At 36.7% G+C, this 20439-nt stretch overlaps 1 protein-coding gene across 1 annotated transcript; it reads right to left on the bottom strand.

Moving 5' to 3' along the window:
- Nucleotides 1-2839: 2839 nt before the first annotated feature.
- On the bottom strand, nt 2840-3412 carry LOC126489278 (cyclin-dependent kinases regulatory subunit 2-like). Its single transcript, XM_050123437.1, has one exon. The coding sequence runs from the start codon at nt 3334-3336 to the stop codon at nt 3097-3099; it is 240 nt and encodes a 79-aa protein (XP_049979394.1). The 5' UTR covers nt 3337-3412; the 3' UTR covers nt 2840-3096.
- Nucleotides 3413-20439: the final 17027 nt, after the last annotated feature.

The following is a 20439-nucleotide window of genomic DNA, read 5'->3' as shown; positions in this document are numbered from 1 at the left end:
TGGGTTTTTGCCTCTTCTTTGTTCCACATTGTCTAAAGCCCTGACAGTTTTTTGGTTAGATGAATTTTTTTTTTAGTTTTTTATCTTAATTCATCTGATGAATTTTTTAAATTATAATTATTTTCTTGTCTCTTTAGTAGTTTATCCATGGCTCATTTTATACATACCTAATCTTTCCTACTCTATTTAGTATTGTACCATTTTAAATGAAGTGTAGATGTCGTTTATCTTTTCTCAGATATCTTTGATTTTATTCTTCATTCTGTTACTGAAACCCAGGTTTCCCCTGTAGTAATTTTCCTTCACTCTGAAGAATATTTAGCTTTTTGCCATAAAGAATGAAACTCTGTCATTTGAAGGAAAGTATATGGAAGTGGAGATCATCATATTAAGTAAAACAAGCCATTTCTATAAAAGGAAGTATCATATGTTTTCTATCATATGTGGAATCTTGAAAAAGAAACTATGAAGGAAGAGCGGTACTGTTAGAGAAAGGGGCAAGTGAAAGTGGGGCCGGTATGGAAAAGCTCAAAGTACATGCATTTATGAATGCATGGAAGTGTCATAATGAAACTTCTTATTTTGTACAACCAATATACACGAAAAAGCTTAGTAATATTCCATCTTATGCATATTCACCCTTTACTCATTCACCCACTGGTTGAGATGTGGAGCTGCTCCCATCTATCCATTCTCTTTCTCTCTGGTTTCTCACTATTTTATGAAAAATATTTTCTGAATTCTTCTGGCAAAATGTTTTTTCAGATAGTTCCAGATCAGCCTTAGCCAATCAGAGGATCAGAGCCTCTGAGTCACTCATCCTGCAAATAGCTCCACAGATGGCATCTGTGACAATGTCAGCCTCAGCCGCATTATCTGGGTGGACTTGTGGCCTGGCATCAATGATGGTTGCTCTCAGAGCATGTTGTAGAGGCCAGGCCTGTTCACTCCAGGTCTAGTCCCAGCACAGAACTTCCATCTCCTGATTATTGTGAAGAGTGCCACCATGAGCGTAATGAGCGTAGATATGATAAATCTTGGATATTTCTCTTCTTTTGGATGTATACTCAGAAACAAAATTACTGGATCATAATGCTTTTTAGTGTTTTGATGGGGCACTAAGTTGTTTTCCATAGCAAGTGCACCACAATTTTACATTTTTTACAACAGTGCATAAAAATTCAAGCTTCTTGCCTTTTAGGAATGTTTTATTAGTGTATATTCATTGTACAAAGTGATGAAATTCTTAATGACATTTTTGGTCAGGTATATCATGTACTTTGCCAACATTCACTTTCTAGAACTCTCTCCATCCCACACCCATAGTCTTCTTTCTCCTCTGAAATAACCCCCATTCTGTTTTCAATGTTGCATGTGTGTGTGTGTGTGTGTGTGTGTGTGTGTGTGTGTGTGTGTGTATTATCTAAGGCTCTCCATATGACAGAAAACATGATATTTATCTTTCTGGGCATATTTTATTTTGCTTAATATGGTGATCTCTAAAATCACCAGTTTTCTTGAAAATCACAAATCTCATTCTTTATGTTTGAGTAAAACTCCATTGTGTATACATATTACATTGCCTGTATCTATTGACTTGTTGATAATAGGCATACTGATCCTGTAACTCGACTATGGTGAATAATGTCTCAACAAACTTGGATGAACAGGTCTGTATGGTATGCTGACTTGGACCCTTATGTGTATTCCCAGGAGTGTTAATAGCCGGGTCTTATTGTAGCTCTATTTCTCTCACTGTGTATAAACATCAATTCAAAATGGGTCAGAGATCTTAATGTAAAGTTGGATTGTAGACACTGTTAGCAGAAAACATAAGGAACACACTTTAAGTATAGGCATTGGCAAGAAAAAACTTCAGTAGTTCAGGAAATAATTCCAAGAATTGACAAATGGGATTGCATGAAATTCAAAAGATTCTTCATGGAAAAGAAACACTGTAGCGAAAAGAAAGCCTGCAGAATGAGAGAAAATTTTGTTCAGGGGATTAATATCTACACTATTTAAAGAAATAAAATATATGAAACATTCCTCTTTCCTCCTTGCCCAAATCATTCAGTTAGTTAATGGGCAATCAAAATGAATACACAGTTCTAGAAGGACAAACTACAGATGGCCAATAAATACATGTAAAATGCTCAACAGTTTTATATATCAGAGAAGTACAAAATAAAGCTACATTCAGATTCCATCTTACCTCACTCAAATATCTATCACTAAACCCACCACCATAACTTCAAGGACAGTCTTTTCCAGATACCACATGTAAGTTGTACATGTGAACTCACAGTGATTGTGATAACATACACAAGATCTGTGCAAGATTAAATAAGAGAAAATCCCAGCAGGTAGGGGTGTGGGCTGGGTCTGAACTCGTGTACTAGCTGAGGAGTTACTGGTATTTGATACCTGTTAGAAGAGGAAGAATCAGTTTCCATGAATGGTGTGACTCTAGGCTAGGCCTCCTTTCTAAGAATAGTTGGGTGAGCTGGGCAGAGACAGCTGGATCTCTGTGAGTTCAAGGTCAGCCTGGTCTACTTCGTAGAGGAGTGCCAGAACAGGCTTTAGAACTGCAGATAAACCCTGTCTTGAAAAACAAAAAACTAAAACAAAACAGAATAGTTGGGTAACAAATTGGACTCCATGGCTTAAAAACAACAACAACAACAACAACAAAGCTGGTAAGAGTGATGGGGAGGGGTGGGAGGAGCCCTGTGGACTGCTGGTGGGAATGTAAACTATGGAAATCAATATGGAAGATCTTCAGAAAACTAAAGATTTCAGGTCATGTGTTTTTTTTTTTGTAAATGCAACATACAAACTTTATTTAACAAAATAACAGATAAAGTAAAACAGGCGCTACTTATATTAAGAAAAAAACTACAAGAAAATTTATCTTTAACAACTTAAAATAACCTACTTGCAGTTGCATTTAACTGAGCTCTGTTGCTGTGAAGAATACAGCTCATGCACAGGTATGGATGAGAGATTTGTACATTTTCAAGTATTCACTGAATACTACCCTTATATACACATATACATTTAATTTCAAAAAGATTAGGTGATCCCAGCTGTACTTCATTTTTGTTGTTCTTTTGGAAGAGGTCGTCTAAAGAGAAGAATATGCGGTTCTGGCTCATGGATCATGTAATGCACCCAACCAAGACTCTGTTGGACACCAAGTCTCCTCCACTCCTCTTCCGACATCAGGTGAGTTTTCGGTACTTGTTTGGAGAGTTCTTTAGGTAACATGACATGCCGGTACTCGTAGTGCTCGTCGAAGTACTTGTCCGAATAGTAGATCTGCTTGTGGGCCATCCTGCCGGCGCGTGGAGAGGAGAAAGGGAGCAGGAAACGGGGCGCAAGGAGCTCCACGTCCGCCTATGGCCGGCGCAACGACTCTTCAGGTCATGTTTTATTTAACACTTTGTTTTCTGGTTTTGTTTTGTTTTTTTGACAATAGGTATGTTAATGGTTATGTGTTAGTATTTTATTTGTTTTTCCTAATTATAGCCAGACTTCTCTTGCCCACTTTTTATAGTTAGCAAATTAAAAAAAATTATATATTTTTTTCTGACAATTTTTATGTTTATGAAATTCAGTCACACTTGTTTCTCCACCCAGTATTATTTTTTCTTTCATAAAAAATATTTTTAAAGTTTTTTCCTTTCCCCCAACTTTTAGATCTTCCCCTTTTCCACTATTTGTTCTCTTTCTCTCTCTTAAAAAAAAAACAACCTTAGAAAACACAAGTACAAAAATCAGAACAAATAAGCAAAAGACTAATAAGGCAAAAACGATGAAACAAAAAGTAGCCCCCTCACCCCCAAATAAAACCTCCAAACAAACAATGGAGTTTGGTTTGCGTTGGCTAACTATTTCTGGGCATGAGGCCTGCTTGGGAGTGTGGCTGATATAGCCAGTGACACCACACTGAGAAAATGTTTTCTTTTAGTGGGTATCAGTTGCAAATAGCCTTTAGTTAGGGCTGCAAGACTGCCCACTTCTCCCTTCCAGTTGTGGGACCCCATTTGACTTGAACCTGTGTAGGTCTTCTGCATTCTCCCACAGTGTCTGTGAGTTCATATGTCCATCAGTCCTGTTGGGTCCAGAAGACACTGTTTCATTGGAGTTATCCAGCACCCCTGAGTCTCTACCTCTTCTTTTGCATAGCTCTGTGATCCTTGAGGGAAGGGACTGATGAAGACATCCCATTTAGCACTGAGTGCTCCAAAGTCTCTCATTCTCTGCACACTGTCCAGTTGTGGGTCTCTCTGTTAATTTCCATCTACTGCACGAAGAAACTTTTCTGATGAAGATTGAGTGAGGCACTGGTCTATGGGTGTAGCAGTATGTCTGTAGGAGTAATTTTATTGCTATGTTCCTTTGTAGAATAATTGTAATAAGGTTTTCTCCTAGGAGCATGACCTGTATAGTCTCAGGTTCTGTTTACTGAAGTAATGTCAAGTATGGGTTTCATTTCATGGAATGGGCCTTCAGTTCAACCGATAAACCTCTACCCTCTCTTATCTTTCTCTTATACCTCCTTCCATTAAATGCACATATCAGTTTTCTATATATTTGTTTTGTTTTGTTTTGCTTTGTGACCCACTGAGTTTTACCAGGGCCTCTTGTGTGGGTGTAGGTGTGAATCTACACACTAAGATGTGAGTGACTCACTAGTGGCTATATAGGTAAGGCAGTGTTTTCTCTTCTTCCAGAGCTCTCAGCTGCTGTTAGATCTCCTTGGTGGGTGGGGACCCATAGGCATCTGCTCCATTTATGATCAAAGGTTTGCCAGCTCACTGTTGTGAAGGCATTTGGTCAGATACTGCAGCTGCTGTGAGTCCATGAGTGTCACAGCCATGCCCATAAGACGATGTTTTATGACTCTCACATTACCTCAGCCTCCTCCAATATTCCTTGAGTATTGGAGTGGGTGATATGGGTATTAATCCATTTAATCTGCTCACTCAATAGTCACTTGTTCTCACATAACCTTGCCCTGCCTTAAGCCTCTTATTAACTGGCCTTTTTTTTTTCAAAGACAAGCTTTTTTGCACTAGTCTGTGGATATAAACATAAACATTTAAGAGTTTAGCACTTAGCCATAAACTATGGGACCTTATTAGGACTTTTTGAAACTCCTTATATATTACTGTCTCTTATTTTTTTCTGTGTGATTACATTTTTAAAAATTATATATATCTATATATTTATATATGTATATATACTTGCAGTCAGACCCTGCCAGAGATTTATTTTTTCCTGTTGTTTAACTATGTGTAAAGGTTAATACCTGCATTACTACCTATTTCATCAATAATCTCTTTTTAGAAAATCATAGAATTGTGTTACAATGAAAGTTTTATGAATTTTCTAGGTTTCCATGTACCATCTTATAGATAAATAAGTGGGCCTATTTCTTTTCTTTAAAATTGAAATTAGATCCTTCTCTCTTACAGTATATCCTGACCACAGTTTATTCTCCCTCTATTTTTCCAAGCACCCCTCCCTCACTTTCCCTCTCCTACACGTCCACTCCCCTTCTATTTTTTTTTTTTTTTCAGAAAACAGCAGGCCTTCAATAACCTAACAAGACAAAACAGGATGCAGTAAGACAAGGTGAAAGCCCTCCTGTTGAGGCTGGACAAGAGCAAGCAAAAGAGTCAGAGACACACCTGCAGTCATTGTTAGGAGTCCCACAAAACACCAAGCTAATAATGTAATGCCAAGGACCTTGCAATGTCAAGACCCATGCAGGCTCCGTGCTTGCCTCTTCAGTCACTGTGAGCCCATGTGATCTCAGCTTAGTAGATTCAGTGGGCCATGTTCTCCTGGTGTCCTCCTACAATCATCAATCCTCTCTTTCTCAGGGTTCCCTGAACTCCAAAGGGAGGGACCAGATGGAGACCATCCCGTTGCTATCTGCTTTGGAAGGAAGCCTCTCTAATGACAATCGGATAAGGCACTGATCTATGAGTATGGCAGAATATTATTAGGAATCATTTTATTGCTTTCCTTTCTTTCTTTCTTTCTTTCTTTCTTTCTTTCTTTCTTTCTTTCTTCCTTCCTTCCTTCCTTCCTTCCTTCCTTCCTTTTCTTTTTTGTTTGTTTGTTTGTTTGTTTGCTAGTTGTGTTTTGTTCTACCCTACGTCTCTGGCCTATCCAGTTGCCAGTTCCTGACAGTGTAGGGCGTGGACTTTTTTGTTCTTTCCTGAGTCCCTTTCCTCCTTTGCTATCATTTTTTTTGTTTTATTTGTCTCTTTTTATGTCTATCCAATATTTAGAGACAAAAGGTTTTTGACAACAAAACAAATCTATGTTTTCTCATGCCATGGCTTATTTATATTGCTGATATTGTTTGTCTAATAAATACATTATAGTAATGTCTGAGTTCAAAGAGCTTTGTTGGGTTCATGCACTTGCAACAGCCACCCATATCTGCTCCTTCAACTCATCAACTAGGCTTTGACTTGGTGCTGCCTCCTGGTGCTAGAGAGAGGCCCCTTGAGATTCCCGTGTTTCCTAACTCTAGGGATCAGACCCTGCAATGCCTGTAGACTAATGTTTACAACTAGTTGCTTTATGTGTTTTGTTTGCCCTATATTCTCATTGTTTATAGTAGGTGGGTAAGTCTGCGAATAGTTCATCTTTTGTGTGTAGAAGCAGAGGAACATCATACGTACTTTTTGCTCCATGTTTTGAGCTATTTCTTCTACTTATACTTTCTCTCATTTTTAATAAATTTATTTATTATGTACACAGTTTTCTGTCTGCACATCAGAAGAGGGCATTAGATCTCATTATAGATGATTGTGAGCCACCATGTGGTTGCTGGGAATTAGACTCAGGACCTCTGGAAGAGCAGCCAGGGCTCTTAACCTGAGTCATCTCTCTAGCCCCATATTTATACTTTCAATTTGGGTTTTATAAGTGGCAATCCTTCTTTTCAGTTCAGCTACTGAATTTTAGAATCAGAAAATCATGCTGAATTGAAAAAGTCTTTGTGCCATAAATATATTTTATGGCTCCCTTTCATCTTTGTGTTAAATTCATGTATCTTTGTTATATTTCTATTTTATTAGTGGCTTCTCAATTTTGTAGTATTTTATGAAATGTCTGAGTAAATCACTTCTGCCTTTAGAGATTATAGTTTTTAGCAATAACTTCAGTAGCAGTACAAACCTGTTAATAGAAGGGAAGATATTGTTTTCCTCCTCCAAGTTATTGTATTAGCTGAATACTTGTTAGACATTTGTCCTACTACAATAATATTACAAACATTTCTCATATATAATGTTCCATTAGATTCCATTAACTTTTCTGCCACTTCTACAATTATTTCTTGAGGTCAGATCATTTAGGATTCCATATGCATCTTAATTTTTTTCTGTTGCTTTCATAAAGTACCCGACAAAAGAGTTTGCAAGATAAAGGGTTTATTTTGGCTCATTATGTCAAGTAACAGCCTATTTAGCAGAGAAACCACAATGCAGACACCAAGGGAGCTAGCAGACAACATTCAGCAACAGAGATCAGCCAGTCCATACTTGCTTATATTTAGCTGAATTTCTCTACTCATATACACTTGAAAATCCCTGCTTAAGGAATTAAGGAATGGTACAACACACCTTAGTTGGTCTATCCACCTTAATTAAGGTAATCAAGGCAATACCCCACAGATACCCACAGGCCAACCTAATACAGCCAGTCTTTCACTGTGACTCCATTCCAGGTAATTCCAGTTTTGCAGAGTTGACATATACCATTACAACGTTTCCCATTTTTGTAAGCATTTGCATTTTTGTAACTGCTATATCTTTTATGTGATTGTATCCATGTCTGTTAGTATAATAAAATACTCTTTAAGATTCATAACTTTAAAAGGAGAAGAAATTTATTTGGTTTATAATTGTAGAAGTTAGGCCTTAAAGTGATATCAGTTTGTCTCTAGTGAAGGCTTCATGGCCAATCACGTCACAGTGGTCAGAGGAAACGTAGAATCAAATTAAAATACTTTAAGGTCAGAGAGAAAGCCAGAGAGATAGTGGAATCTTAACAGTCCCTACTGAGAGGAAGTATCTAATTAACCTAAGCACCTTTCATTAGCAGCAACTCTTCTTATTTAAACTTTTGTTCTTCTCTATTATATTACATCTCAAGTGCAGTTTCCCCTTTTTCCACTCCTCCCAGTCCTTACATCCCCTCTACTCCAAATCAGCTCATCTTCTGGTTCCCTTCAAAAAAAAAAAAACCTTTCAGGGATATCCACCACTGAACATGGTCTAACAAGAGATACAATAAGACTGGGCACATACTCTCATATCAAAGATAGTCAAGGCAACCCAGTAGGAGGAAAAGGGTCCCAAGTGCAGAGGGGTCAGAGACAGCTCCTACTCTCATTGTTGGGAGTCCCACCAAGAGCACTAAGCTACACAACCATAAAGTATATGCAGAGGACCTAACTCTGACCCATACAACATCTATGTTTATTTCTTCAGTCTCTGTGAGTCTTATGAGTCCTGCTTAGTTGATTCTGTGTAGGCCCTAACTCTTAACTTGACCACCTTGGAAGCTTGGTCAAGCTTCCAAAACATGGTGAACAACTGGAAAGTAAACTTGAATCATATCTAAACCATAGCAATGGTGTATTTCTCCACTCTTGCCCTCCAACTTTATTCTTTTCTAGTTACACTTTAAAGTTCAGTTGAAAATGCCCTTTACCCTCAAAAGGGTGATTCTTTCACGTGTGTGTTGATTGATCATGGAATAATTCATAAAATCTTGGAGAATCAGGCTTAGATAAATGTATTTGAATCAAAGGAGGAAATTCTTAGAAAATATTTTGTTATAGGAATAATCTGTAAAAGGATACTTAACTGTCTAATAGACTCTGGCCTGAAGTCTACTGAATTTCACTTCTGCTACCACTTCTGTGACAAAGACTCCATGATTGTCTTTTTATCTCTCTCAACTATTCCATAATATAAAATGCCAGAATAACAGCTCTGCTATTGATTAAGACTAGATCACAGATATGCATCCAAATTATAGGGTATAGAGGAGGTGTTTGTATTTTCTTTAGTATTTCTAGGGAAATCAGGATTATGCCTTTCCTTATCTTGAAATTTTTCTAGTAGAGAATGGGCATTTGGATACTGATCTGCCAAAAATAGCAAATGTCCACTCTTTCAATCAATCTTTCCTAAATATTATTTATCTTGGCCAAGATTTTGATTGGTATTGGACAGCATGAGTTCATGATTGTATTTGCTGACAACTACCTGGAGTGCTGCTAGTCTATGTTGCCAATTAAATAAGTACCCATATGCTTTCACAGACAGTTGAATTGGGAGTGGGACTGATATCCTTGTGGGAAAGTTAAGTTGCCTAATATAGAAACAGGGCTGACTAGAAGGCCACCCCTGGTGCAAGGCAAGCTGTGGGAGTGCCTGTAAGCATGGCCAAAATTCATTTTAAAAATGATTATGATTTTAATATAATGAACAAATGAAGGGAACATTTTTATCTTTCAAAGTTATGTTAATATTAACTCATTAGTTTTTTAAGACTAATTGATACTGCCTTAGCCTATGAAAATTTGACAAAGGTCTCATAGAATACAATGCTTGAAAATTGCTATTAAATTTTTTACAATTTTCATTTGTAAGCATTTGACATGCTTTTCAAAAAGAGGCATATGAGAAACATGCTTCAAAATAATTAAAAGAGGAAACTTTCATGCATTAAAAAAAACTAGTGTAAAAATACTTTATGTTAAAATTTAATTTTGATATGGGGCATGATAGCATCAAATTCTAATACTTGGTGATAGAGGCAGGCAGATCTACATGAGTTTCCTGTCCAGCCTGGTCTAAATAGCAAGTTTCAGGCCAGTCAAGTGCTATATAATGAGAACTTGTCTCAAAAAATTATTTCAAGTAGAAAATATGATCACATGGCTAAAAATGGTACCCAGGACAAAAATATCCCATATTGTTTATTTTTCCACGATGCTTAAATACCTAGATTGTGTCTTAGTCCATCTAATGCTATTTTTTAAATGTACTTATGATCCTTGCTTATTCATTTAAAAACATAAAAATATTGTACGATATTCACTTTTCTTTTTTAAATTTTAATTTATAACTTATATTTTTTGCAGTGCTAGTAATCAAACCCAGGGATTTGTGCGTGATACAAAAAGTGTTCTGCCCTTCAACTGAACTCCAGACCTTCATTCTTTCTTTTTAAAAACAGCATTATATGAGTGATCTTTCGGTAGTGGTACCTATAATTTTCCTGTCTTAAACATTTTTTAAAGATCTGATTTATCTTATCAGTTCCCTCCCAGTTTCCAGTTTTCATCGATTTCTCAAAGGAGCTGTTGTTTTGGGATGGGGTTGGGGAAGAGGAATGGGTTGTTCTATAACACTTTCTGCATTTGTTTATGTGGAAGTTTGAGTGCTAAGACTTTCTATGATTTTGTAGTTCTGTTTTGGTAAATTATATTCCATTACATATCATTGTCATTACTTTGTAAAGTTTTAATAATTTGGTTTTCATTTTATATTTTTTGCATTGAAAGTCATTTTGTAGACAATTTAAAAATTTTCAGATGGAAGAGCCTTTTCCCATCTGATTTTATTAATTGTCAGTATTATTATGGAGTGGACAGACTATGTCTTTTATTTGTCTCTGGAATTTGTAAATTGAAAGTAAACCTTCAGTAATTATCTGAAGTCAGATATTGAGACTAGCAAAATATATAATACATTCTTACTCTGCTCACTATATTTTCATTTCTTTTAGAAAATGTAAATTTTTGATGGGCATATTCCATCTATCTTAGCATCCAATGTATTTATTTGTATTCTAATAAGTTAATAAACATGAATAAGTAATAATTTAGCTTTAATTTCCAAGGAGAATCTATCTACCTATCTAATCTAAATTCAACACATACTCTGAGATTGTAGGTTTAAAGAGGTTTAAAGATGTAGGTTTAGTATGCTACAAAAATGATTGACATTACAAGATATGCCCACAGTTGCAAGTGACATCGATAAAATGGGGGTCACAAATTATTTAAATATTATTTTATGTGAATGAGTATTTTACCTGCTGTTGTGTGAACATGTCTTCAGTGCCCAAAGATGCCAGAAGAGGGTGTTGGATCTCTCTGAACTGAAGTTACCTATAGAATTCAGCTGACATGTGGGTGCTGGGACTTGAACCAGGGTACGCTGGAAGAGCAACTTATCATTTTAACCATTCAGACATCTCTCCAGCTCCACAACTGCACTTTGACTGGATTAAAGGCTAGCTCCATAGGAGGAAATAGGTGCTTGATGCTGTAAATCTGGCCAAGAGTCCATGGTTAGACAATGCACAGGCTCGAGGAGTGGATGTAATATAAAAACTATCCTCTTACTTTGTTAATTCATTTAGTTCTGCATAATTCTTAATTTATTAGTGAAGTTCTAAGACATCATTAGAGAAATTTTTTTGTGCCTTAGGAGGAGATTAACACTGAAACTTACAATGGTCAAAGTGAGTGTTAGAGCTGTTGTTACCTCTAAAGGTTTGATATTCTGTATTTTTTTTTGTAAAATATTTTGTATTCTTGTACAGCTTGAATGGCTGGTGACTTTTGTGTATAGTACCTTATAATATCCTTCCAAGAAATATGAGTTTCTGGGGCTGCAGAAATGTTAATCAGGGTATTGTATTGCTGCAGCAGATCACAACCGCATAAATTCACTATGATATTAGCCACATACAGCCTCTGCCTTCCTCTTTGTCCTTCTGGCCCATTCAACTTTCTTGTGGTTTGTTTCACTTGAGATAGGGTTCCAATTCCTAGTAATTGAACATCTGCCCCATGAAGGGGTCTATTTGGATGCCTAGATTCTAGAGTAATGATGCTCACATCTGCACCCATGTCTATCAAATCCACAATTACAATGCCATTTATACGCACTCTTTGCTTTGGTCTTTGATCATTTATAGAAGTCTGCCAGAATATATGTTTCCTACTGGATTTTTGGATTCATCCTCTATGTTTATTCCATCATCCAGAACAGTATGGTTTTTATAGAAGGCTCTGGATTTTTTAATTTTCCTGGAAAGACATGTCCTCCACAGTGACTGGGAATGACTGGACAATTTTTGACTTGGGGGCCTGTGAAAGGCCCCCAAAGGAGTTTCCCTATAGTATTGGGTTGCCTCATCTGTCTTTTGTTGATCTGCATTCATTGGTCCAATGTCGGCTTTTGCCACACATTCTACATATACCTGAAGGCTGAGTCTTCCTATTCTTGCCATTCCCAGAGGAGACATTGTTTCTAGGAAATTTTTGTTTACAATTCCTTTTCAGATGCCCTGCCCATTCTACCACAATTAAAACATTTGGCATTTTGATGTTTCCTCGTTCCTTTGGAAATTCCTTCTCCTAACCAAGATTCAGTATTATAGTCAAATGTCTCAACGTTCATTGTATGCAGGATCCATTCATCCATTGGTGCTGATCTAATCTTTAAAGGCCCAAGTATCATTTAGCATTCTAAGTTGACATTTTTAAAAGTCAGAGACTCAATATGTACTCATCTATCTTTTGGGTCTGTTACTTTTATTTGTACAACCTTAGTTAATCTTTGTAAAAAAATCACTAAAGGGTTCACTTTGGCCCTGTTTAACCTTGGTATATGATTCAATTTGTTTTCCTAGTTCTTGAATCCTGTTACAAGCATTCGAGGTTGCTTTGTGGCATAGGGACAAGATTTATTCATCATAAAGAGCTTGAGCCTGTGGGTCAGCATAAGTGCCCTCGCCAATAATTTGGTCTTAGAAGTCTTACTGGCTAAAATTCCAGTGTCTATCTCCAGCTGGGCTATATGGCATCTCTCTGACTCTTCCTTTCTTTCTTCCAGTATTCAGCTTAAATTTCTCGGCCTAGCTCTGTTCCCCTATAGCTCTGCTATAGGCCCAAAGCAGTTTCTTTATTTATCAGTGGTAATCACAGCATCCAGAGGGAAATCCCACATCATATGTATGCATATATGTATGTATATATTCATTTATTTATTTATATCTGTCTGTCTGTCTATCTATCTATCTATCTATCTATCTATCTATCTATCTATCTATATCTATTTATTTTTCTGGAGCTATTGTGGGCCCTGCAAACCTCTTTTCTGCTGCCTGTTACCCCTTGGAGACTTCATAGGTCTTTCAGACATCTAGGAGGTCTGTGGTGGTGCCGGCAACTGTAGCCATCTTTGTTTATTCCAAACCTAGCTTTTAATGGATGAACTATCTGTATTTTCTATGGGTGTTAAAATCTTCAAATGGATTATAATAATGTATTTACTTGCATGGAAGGATTTCCTTACTTTATTTAGCACACATGTTCTGATTATTTACCCTAGATGATGATGACGATGATGATGATTTTGTTTTTTCGAGACAGAGTTTCTCTGTGTAGGATTGGCTGTCACTTGGAACTCACTCTGTAGACCAGGCTGGCCTCGAATTCACAAATATCTGCTTGCCTCTGCCTCTTGAGTGCTGGGATTAAAGGTATGTACCACCATTGCCATTCTATTTTTTTAGAATTTGTTGACTTTCAAAATGTATCTATCCAATAAATTACTTTGTTTGGTCATGCAGCTTTACTTGTGCATTGAACTTACTATTTTGTTTTATGGTGACTTTCTTATTACTGGGATAACTTGACCTTAAGGCTTTGTGATTCTGACAAGACTCAGTTTATGAATGAATGGATTTAGTCATTGAATACTTGATATTCCAAAATTAGGTATTTCATTTCTGCCAGAAGCTTGTATGCCATCTTTTCCTATTACTGACATTTACAACACTGTGTGATGCGTTGACTAGTAAGAACCAAGCAGTGGGATACTTGGCTTGTATTTACTGGAGTGTTCTTTTTTCAAAATTGTCACCCAACTTATATACTCATGCAGAATTCATAAACTGTATATATGCTGCCTCCAGAGCCCGAATTTTGTCTTTCTAGCAGAAGGTAAAAGATTTCCCAATTTGTCTTTTTATTTTGATACACCCCTCACTACTGTATCACTGAAAATATACTGGTCTTTTAAATGCATAAATCTTGGTGTTTCAGACTTGTAAATTTTCTCAAAGTTTATCTTACACTCTCTATAGTCTACTTTGTCAAGGTCTATATCACCCTGGATGCTGGAAGACACTATCTGAGCCATCTCCCTAAATCTTATTTTTTCTTTTTTCAAAATAATTTTTTATGTATCAAAAGTAGTTTGCTGGTTTTCACACCTGACCTTCAGTTTCTCATTACACTTATTTGTTCATTAGCTATTGCAGAGCATCAGTGGGGCTGAGAAATACTATTCAAGCTCTGTTACCATATAGTCACTATTTCCTCTAAGCTAGTACATTTTCTTCTACAAATCCTCCCAATTTACTACCAAGGAGCATTTTAACAAGTGTCTCCAGTTGGATAAAGTCTGTTTGTTGCTTCATCTACTTATGTGCAATGGGATTTTCATGATCAGGCAATGCTCCAAGTCTCATCTTGTTGTTCATTTTTTGAGAACATTCCCAGTATCAACTCTATTAGGTTGTGTTCTCTGGGATTTGGCACTAAAATACAATTTGAGGTGCAAGATGTTCAATAAGGATCAATTCCTTTTAAAGGCAAAAAGAGGAAACTATATTGAGAGGAGGAAGATATTGAACTGTGAGGTAGGCTTGAAAAGTTCTGACCAACTCATTGGGAGATCCAGTGTTAGTTGCTCCATGTCATGTTGTGCTAGACTTCTTGTTGTCATAACAAAATGTATCATAGAAACAACACAGGGAAAGAAAGATTCATGGCTTAAATTTATCATGTCAAGGAAAATGAGGTGGAACAAGCAGCTCACATCACAACAGTCAGTAAGCTGTGAGAGGTTGTTCCTAAATTATCTGGGTTTCTCCTTTATTCATTCGTGTTTCAGCCTTGCCCCCAGTGTAAGTCATACCACTTACATTGAAAGTAGGTATTCACTATCCAATTAATTAATATTCCTTCAAAGACAGATTAACTAATACTACAGGTTAACCATAACACAGGCCAAAATTTTTTGAACTTTTAAATCTCTACCTTACATAGTGTGGGAAACTCTGTCAAATGCAGTTTTGTTTTTATTTGTGTGTGTGTGTGTGTGTGTGTGCGCGTGTGTGCGTGTGTGTGTGTGTGTGTGTGTGTGCGTGTGCGCATGCATGTGTGTGTGCTGGTTATTTGTGGATGTAGCCTATGGTGTTGGACACCCTAATCATACACTGTACTATGAGCTACATGGTCCACAATTAGTCCCCAAAGTTGATTTTTTTCTCCCATTTTGGTCTTATTCTCTCTCTCTCTCCCCCTTCCTCCTTCCCTCCCTCCTTTCTTCCATGTCTCCCTTCCTTCTTCCTTCTCTTTCTCTCTCCCTGACTTCTTTTTCTTCCTTCTTTCTATCATTTCTTTTTTTGTTTTTAGTGATACTGGGGATTTAAATTAAGAGTCATCTGTATTCTATGCAAATGCTCTACTACTGAACTACCTCCCAACAGCAAACCTGATTTCTTGAAAGGTAGTTCTCTGTAGCAGAGGCAGCTTTTGGTGGATTGAAAGTTGGAGATTCCTGTAGAATCTTGGTGGTGCATTTCTAAGAACAGGTGTTTCCAAGGTTAGCAAACAGCAAACCAGGTGATGCCTATTTAAATTGGAATTTCAGGTAGACAGTAGTCTTTCACTATAAATCTGTTCCATATACAGGATATATATTGCAATTATGCTATTTCCCTTCTTTTCTCTCCTCAGTCCCTCCCACATACCTCCTTATTGCACTCTCAAATTTATTGCTTTCTCTTTCCTTCTGGCATCTGTCTCCTTTGGTGGCTACATGGAATCTCCTTGACTCCACCTACTCTCTCTCTCTACATCTCTGTTCAGATTTCCTGCCTGGCTTTACTCTGTTAAGCCATTGGCCACAAGAAGTTTTTTTTTTTTATTAATCAATGGCAATAAAATATATTCCCGGCATACATCACCTTCCACGTCACACCTCCATTCTTTCTTTTTTCCTCTCTCTCTCTCTCTCTCTTTCTCTCTCCCCCCCCCACATACACACACACAAGCACATACTCCGAAATATTTAATACAGCCTATTCAATCTACATTTTATTTGTATATGTTTTCAGGACTGACCATTTATTTAGTATTGGATAACCAGTTGGTGTGTTCTTCTCTAGGGAAGACTGTTTTTCCTGCTCTCATCATCCATTAGTTGCCTGTAGTTCTTTGTCTAGGGTTGAGGTCTCATTAGCTTTCTTCTTTCACCCCTTAGCATGTTTATTGGTGTCATTCTTATTTTGGCAGCCATGTTGGTTGGTTCATGGGTTTAGCTTCTCTAACATTTCTAGACACAATCTCACACAAAAATTTCACTCCCCTGACTCTCTCAATATTTCTACCCCCCTTTTTTTATAATGATCCTTGAGCCTTAGGTGTAGGAGTTGTATTGCAGATCTATCAGTTGGGACTGGGCTCCACAATTCTGCAGTTTGATTTGCTTGTAGTTTTCTGTAATGGTCCCCATCTGTTGAAAAGAGATTTTTTTCTTGCTGAGGGATGAAGACTACACTCATCTTTTCATAAAGGGATATATTTTTAGAATGTTGTTAAGGGATTATACTGGTATAGTAAAGTAGTTGTAGATTCTCCTCTAAGATCCACGAGTTCACTAGCCCTGGATAGTAGACTAGGTTTCTAGGACCAGGCACGATTTCCCTCTTGTTGAGCTGGCCCATATATTTAACTTGTCTATTGTAATGTTTTGCAGATACTAAATAAGCAGTATCTATTTTCATATATAACCTGGTGTTGTTGAAGTTCAAAATTACAGAAACTGTCTAAAATTTTATTGGTTTCTGTCTTTTTAGCTGTCTACGAAGTATTTTTGTGTCACTAAACTTTCCAGATGACCTTTCACATGTGTTCTTAAGACAGAAACTTAGAGAAACTGTCCCTTGCCAGGACTCCAGTTCTCGACACTGCTGCTGTCTTATCAGGTCCCTTTTGTTTTCTGGTAAACTATTAGGATGAATGGGAGTTTGTAGCAACTTGGTGTAGAGTCCATCTCCTCCTTTTGTGAATATTTCTCTAGGAGACTATCCAGAATACCATATGTCTTCCAGACTCACAGTATAGTAAAATGACTTATTTAAAGTTTGTTTACAGGCTCCTACTTACCATCGGAATAACTTACAGACTTGTATAGGCTAAATTTGGAAATGTGGTATATTGAAAATTTCTTTTACTCTGAACACTTTTTAAATTATATTTCTTCATGCCCATTTCTTCCTTTAGATTTTAACCCCTTCCCCCCGCCTGTATTGCTTCAGAATTGGATTTCAGGGAATAAAGGTTGAAGTAAGAGCAATATATTTAGGTTAGAACTTCTTCAATTAGCATTTAGATATGGCTCAGCATGCCCTAAATACTGGATTGAAGTGTGTCAGAAATACTCAATATTTTTCTCTAAAGAAATCAGTACTTTGAATTTGTGAACAAAGAGAGAATAATATATTTTCTTAAATATTGACTTCCATGACTTTGTCTCATGGAGTCATATCTATGAGGAAAGAGGCTTCAATGTAGTAGCTGAAGAAGATTCCAAGGTTGCCTGGTACTCTGAATAGAAGGGCACAAGTGCTACTGCTTAAGCTTATTTGTGAACATGCAGCAGAAAGAGAAAAATGACATTTGTTTGGCAACTTGGAAATTGATATTGGATGATCATATCTTAAGTAGCCCTAGCAGTCATCTTATGGTAGGTACCAGGGTTTTATTGCTGCGATGAAACACCATGACCAAAATCAAGTCCAGGAGGAAAGGGTTTATTGGGCTTACACTTTAGCATTGTTGTTCTTCACTGAATAAAATCAGGACAGGAACCTGGAGTCAGAAGCTTAACAGAGGCCATGGAGGGGAACTGCTTACTGGTTTGCTTCCCCTGGTTTGCTCAGGGTCTTCTTATAGAACCCAGGACCACCAGCTCTCCTCCATTGATCACTAATTGAGAAAAAGCCTTACAGATTGAGCTCATGGAGTTATTTCCTCAGCTGAGGCTCCTTCCTCTGATGACTCTAGCTTATGTCAAGTCAGTACACAAAACTACCCAGTACAGTGGTGAAAGCTAGAAATTTAAGGTAGCAAAGATGTTGGGTAAAGCAGAAAGAGAAAATGTCAAACATTATAAGTTAAGGCTATTGTGCAGTCTTGTTCATACTCATATTTGAAATACTAGTAGTGCATTACAAATTCAAAACTGACATATTAGCTGGTTAAAAACAACGTAAGTATAAAGAAGAAAACAAATATGAGCACTGTCCTAGTTTCCTTTTATGTGGTTGTGACAAAATACCCTGGCAGAAACAACTTAGGAGAGAAAGAATTTATTTTAATGTACAATTCCTAGTTATAGTCCATAGGGAAATCGTAGCAGTAGGAGCTTGAGGTAGCTGGTCACATCACATTCATAATTAAAAACAGCAAAGAACACTTGCATACTATTCAGTTTAATTTACCCACTTTTATACAGCCTAGGATTCCTTGTTTACGGAATAATGGCACCCACAGTGGTTTGAACCTTCTCACATAAATTAATGTAATTAATACAATTATTCACAGACATCCCCATAGACCACTTTATGTTAGATAATCCTTTACTGATATTGCCTTCCTGGGTAATTCTATGTTGCATCAAATTGATAATAAAAACCAACTTATCACTGGTCTTGAAGATCCAAAATGGCATGATATCCAAATGATAGTAAGCATTATATAGATATCCAAGAACATATTCCTATTTGAACCTCTTTATAAACAATGTTGAATTACAAATTGTTGATGTATTCATGTATGTATGTATGTATGTATGTATGTATGTATGTATGTATGTATTTTTGTTCTTCAAGACAGAATTTTTGTATGTAGCTCAGACTGTCCTGGAACTTGCCCTTTACTCCAGGTTGGCCTCGAAATCATCGATCCACCTGCCTCTGAGTGCTGGGATTAAAGGGATGTATCATCACCACCTGGTTGCAAATTGCTTATTTTTATTAGTTCGTTTTAGATACTGATGATTTTGCAATGTCTCTTATTTCTACTCTCATAGTACATTTGTACTTTCTGAAATAGAAGAATCGTTCCACTTTCTCGATCTTCCCCACCTTCTGGTATAAATTTGAAATAAGATATTATCATTAGAGATGGAAATGAGATTTAGTAATCAAGTTAGATCTCGTAAATCCTTTCTAAATTTATGCAATAGGTCCTGTCTGTGAGTCTAGGTTTGTCCCATGGCATTAAGCATATTGTTAGGAATGCTATGCTAATTAGTTATGCTTATATTAACATTACTTAACAATTACATGCCTTTAATTGTGTTTCAGCACGTAGAGTTCTTGTCACTGATCCAGATCTTTAGGGCATATCTAGAATGAATTGCCTTCCAATATTGTGATATTATTTTAATTGTAATGCTTTATCTGTATACTAGTTGCCTCCATTAACATTGAAGAAATATTGAACCTTTTGACCACTACTGAGGTATAGTCTATGACCTTGAAGAATTTTATTTCTGGTTCCATTTATTGGTTGCAACACTTGAACCCAATACCTTTGTTGCAATTAGTATATTGCTCAACTGAGGTTTTGATATTTTGCAAATGGTTTTCATATTTTCTCTTTGTAATGTCATTTCAGAAGATAAAAATATCATAAACACATGAACAAGTCTAATATCTTCATTGGAATGTTATATATGTGTTCAATATGTCAATATGGCTAAGAATCAAAGCAAAACAGCAGTCATCTGTTTGGGAGAGTAGAGGGATAGAGTTTATCAATGCCTTCCCACTGATGACATGAGAAGACAGGTCTTTAGCAGTCATGGCTGAAATGAAAGGCCACATCATCAAAATGAGAAAGTCTGTTGAAAATGATGGTATGTGAGATGAAACGATCATTTCCTTTTTGACAATTATGAAGTTAGGATAGATAGTGTGGGAGGTGTAAGGGTTACAAGGAGGATTAGGTGTAAGAATAACACAGCAGAGTGGGAGGATAGCATTTAGTGCAGATGGTAATATAATGTATTGTGGCTATATTATAGGGCATATTAAAGCTGGATAGGGAAATATTTTAAAGCTAGTGAAATGAGCATTTTTCAAATACTATTTATAAAGAAAAAGAATTGTTTTTAAATAAAATTAGGAATGTTGTTCCATTATGAATAAAAATATTTTGCTTTTTTTATTTAAAAAAGTTTTTTCTTTTCTTTTTTTTTTAAAACATAACAACCCCAGTTCCCCACCTCTCCCCACCCC

Source organism: Alexandromys fortis, unplaced genomic scaffold, assembly GCF_014885135.2.
Source record: "Alexandromys fortis isolate MF-2015 unplaced genomic scaffold, M_Fortis_MF-2015_v1.1 scaffold_8_9099976_23576923, whole genome shotgun sequence".
In the NCBI taxonomy this organism is placed as follows: domain Eukaryota; kingdom Metazoa; phylum Chordata; class Mammalia; order Rodentia; family Cricetidae; genus Alexandromys; species Alexandromys fortis.
Note: the sequence above shows the minus strand (reverse complement) of the source record. Positions and strands in the feature narration are given on the sequence as shown.

Excerpts from the sequence above, each read along its gene's own strand:
- LOC126489278 (XM_050123437.1), bottom strand. The coding sequence starts at position 3,336 with ATGGCCCACAAGCAGATCTACTATTCGGACAAGTACTTCGACGAGCAC.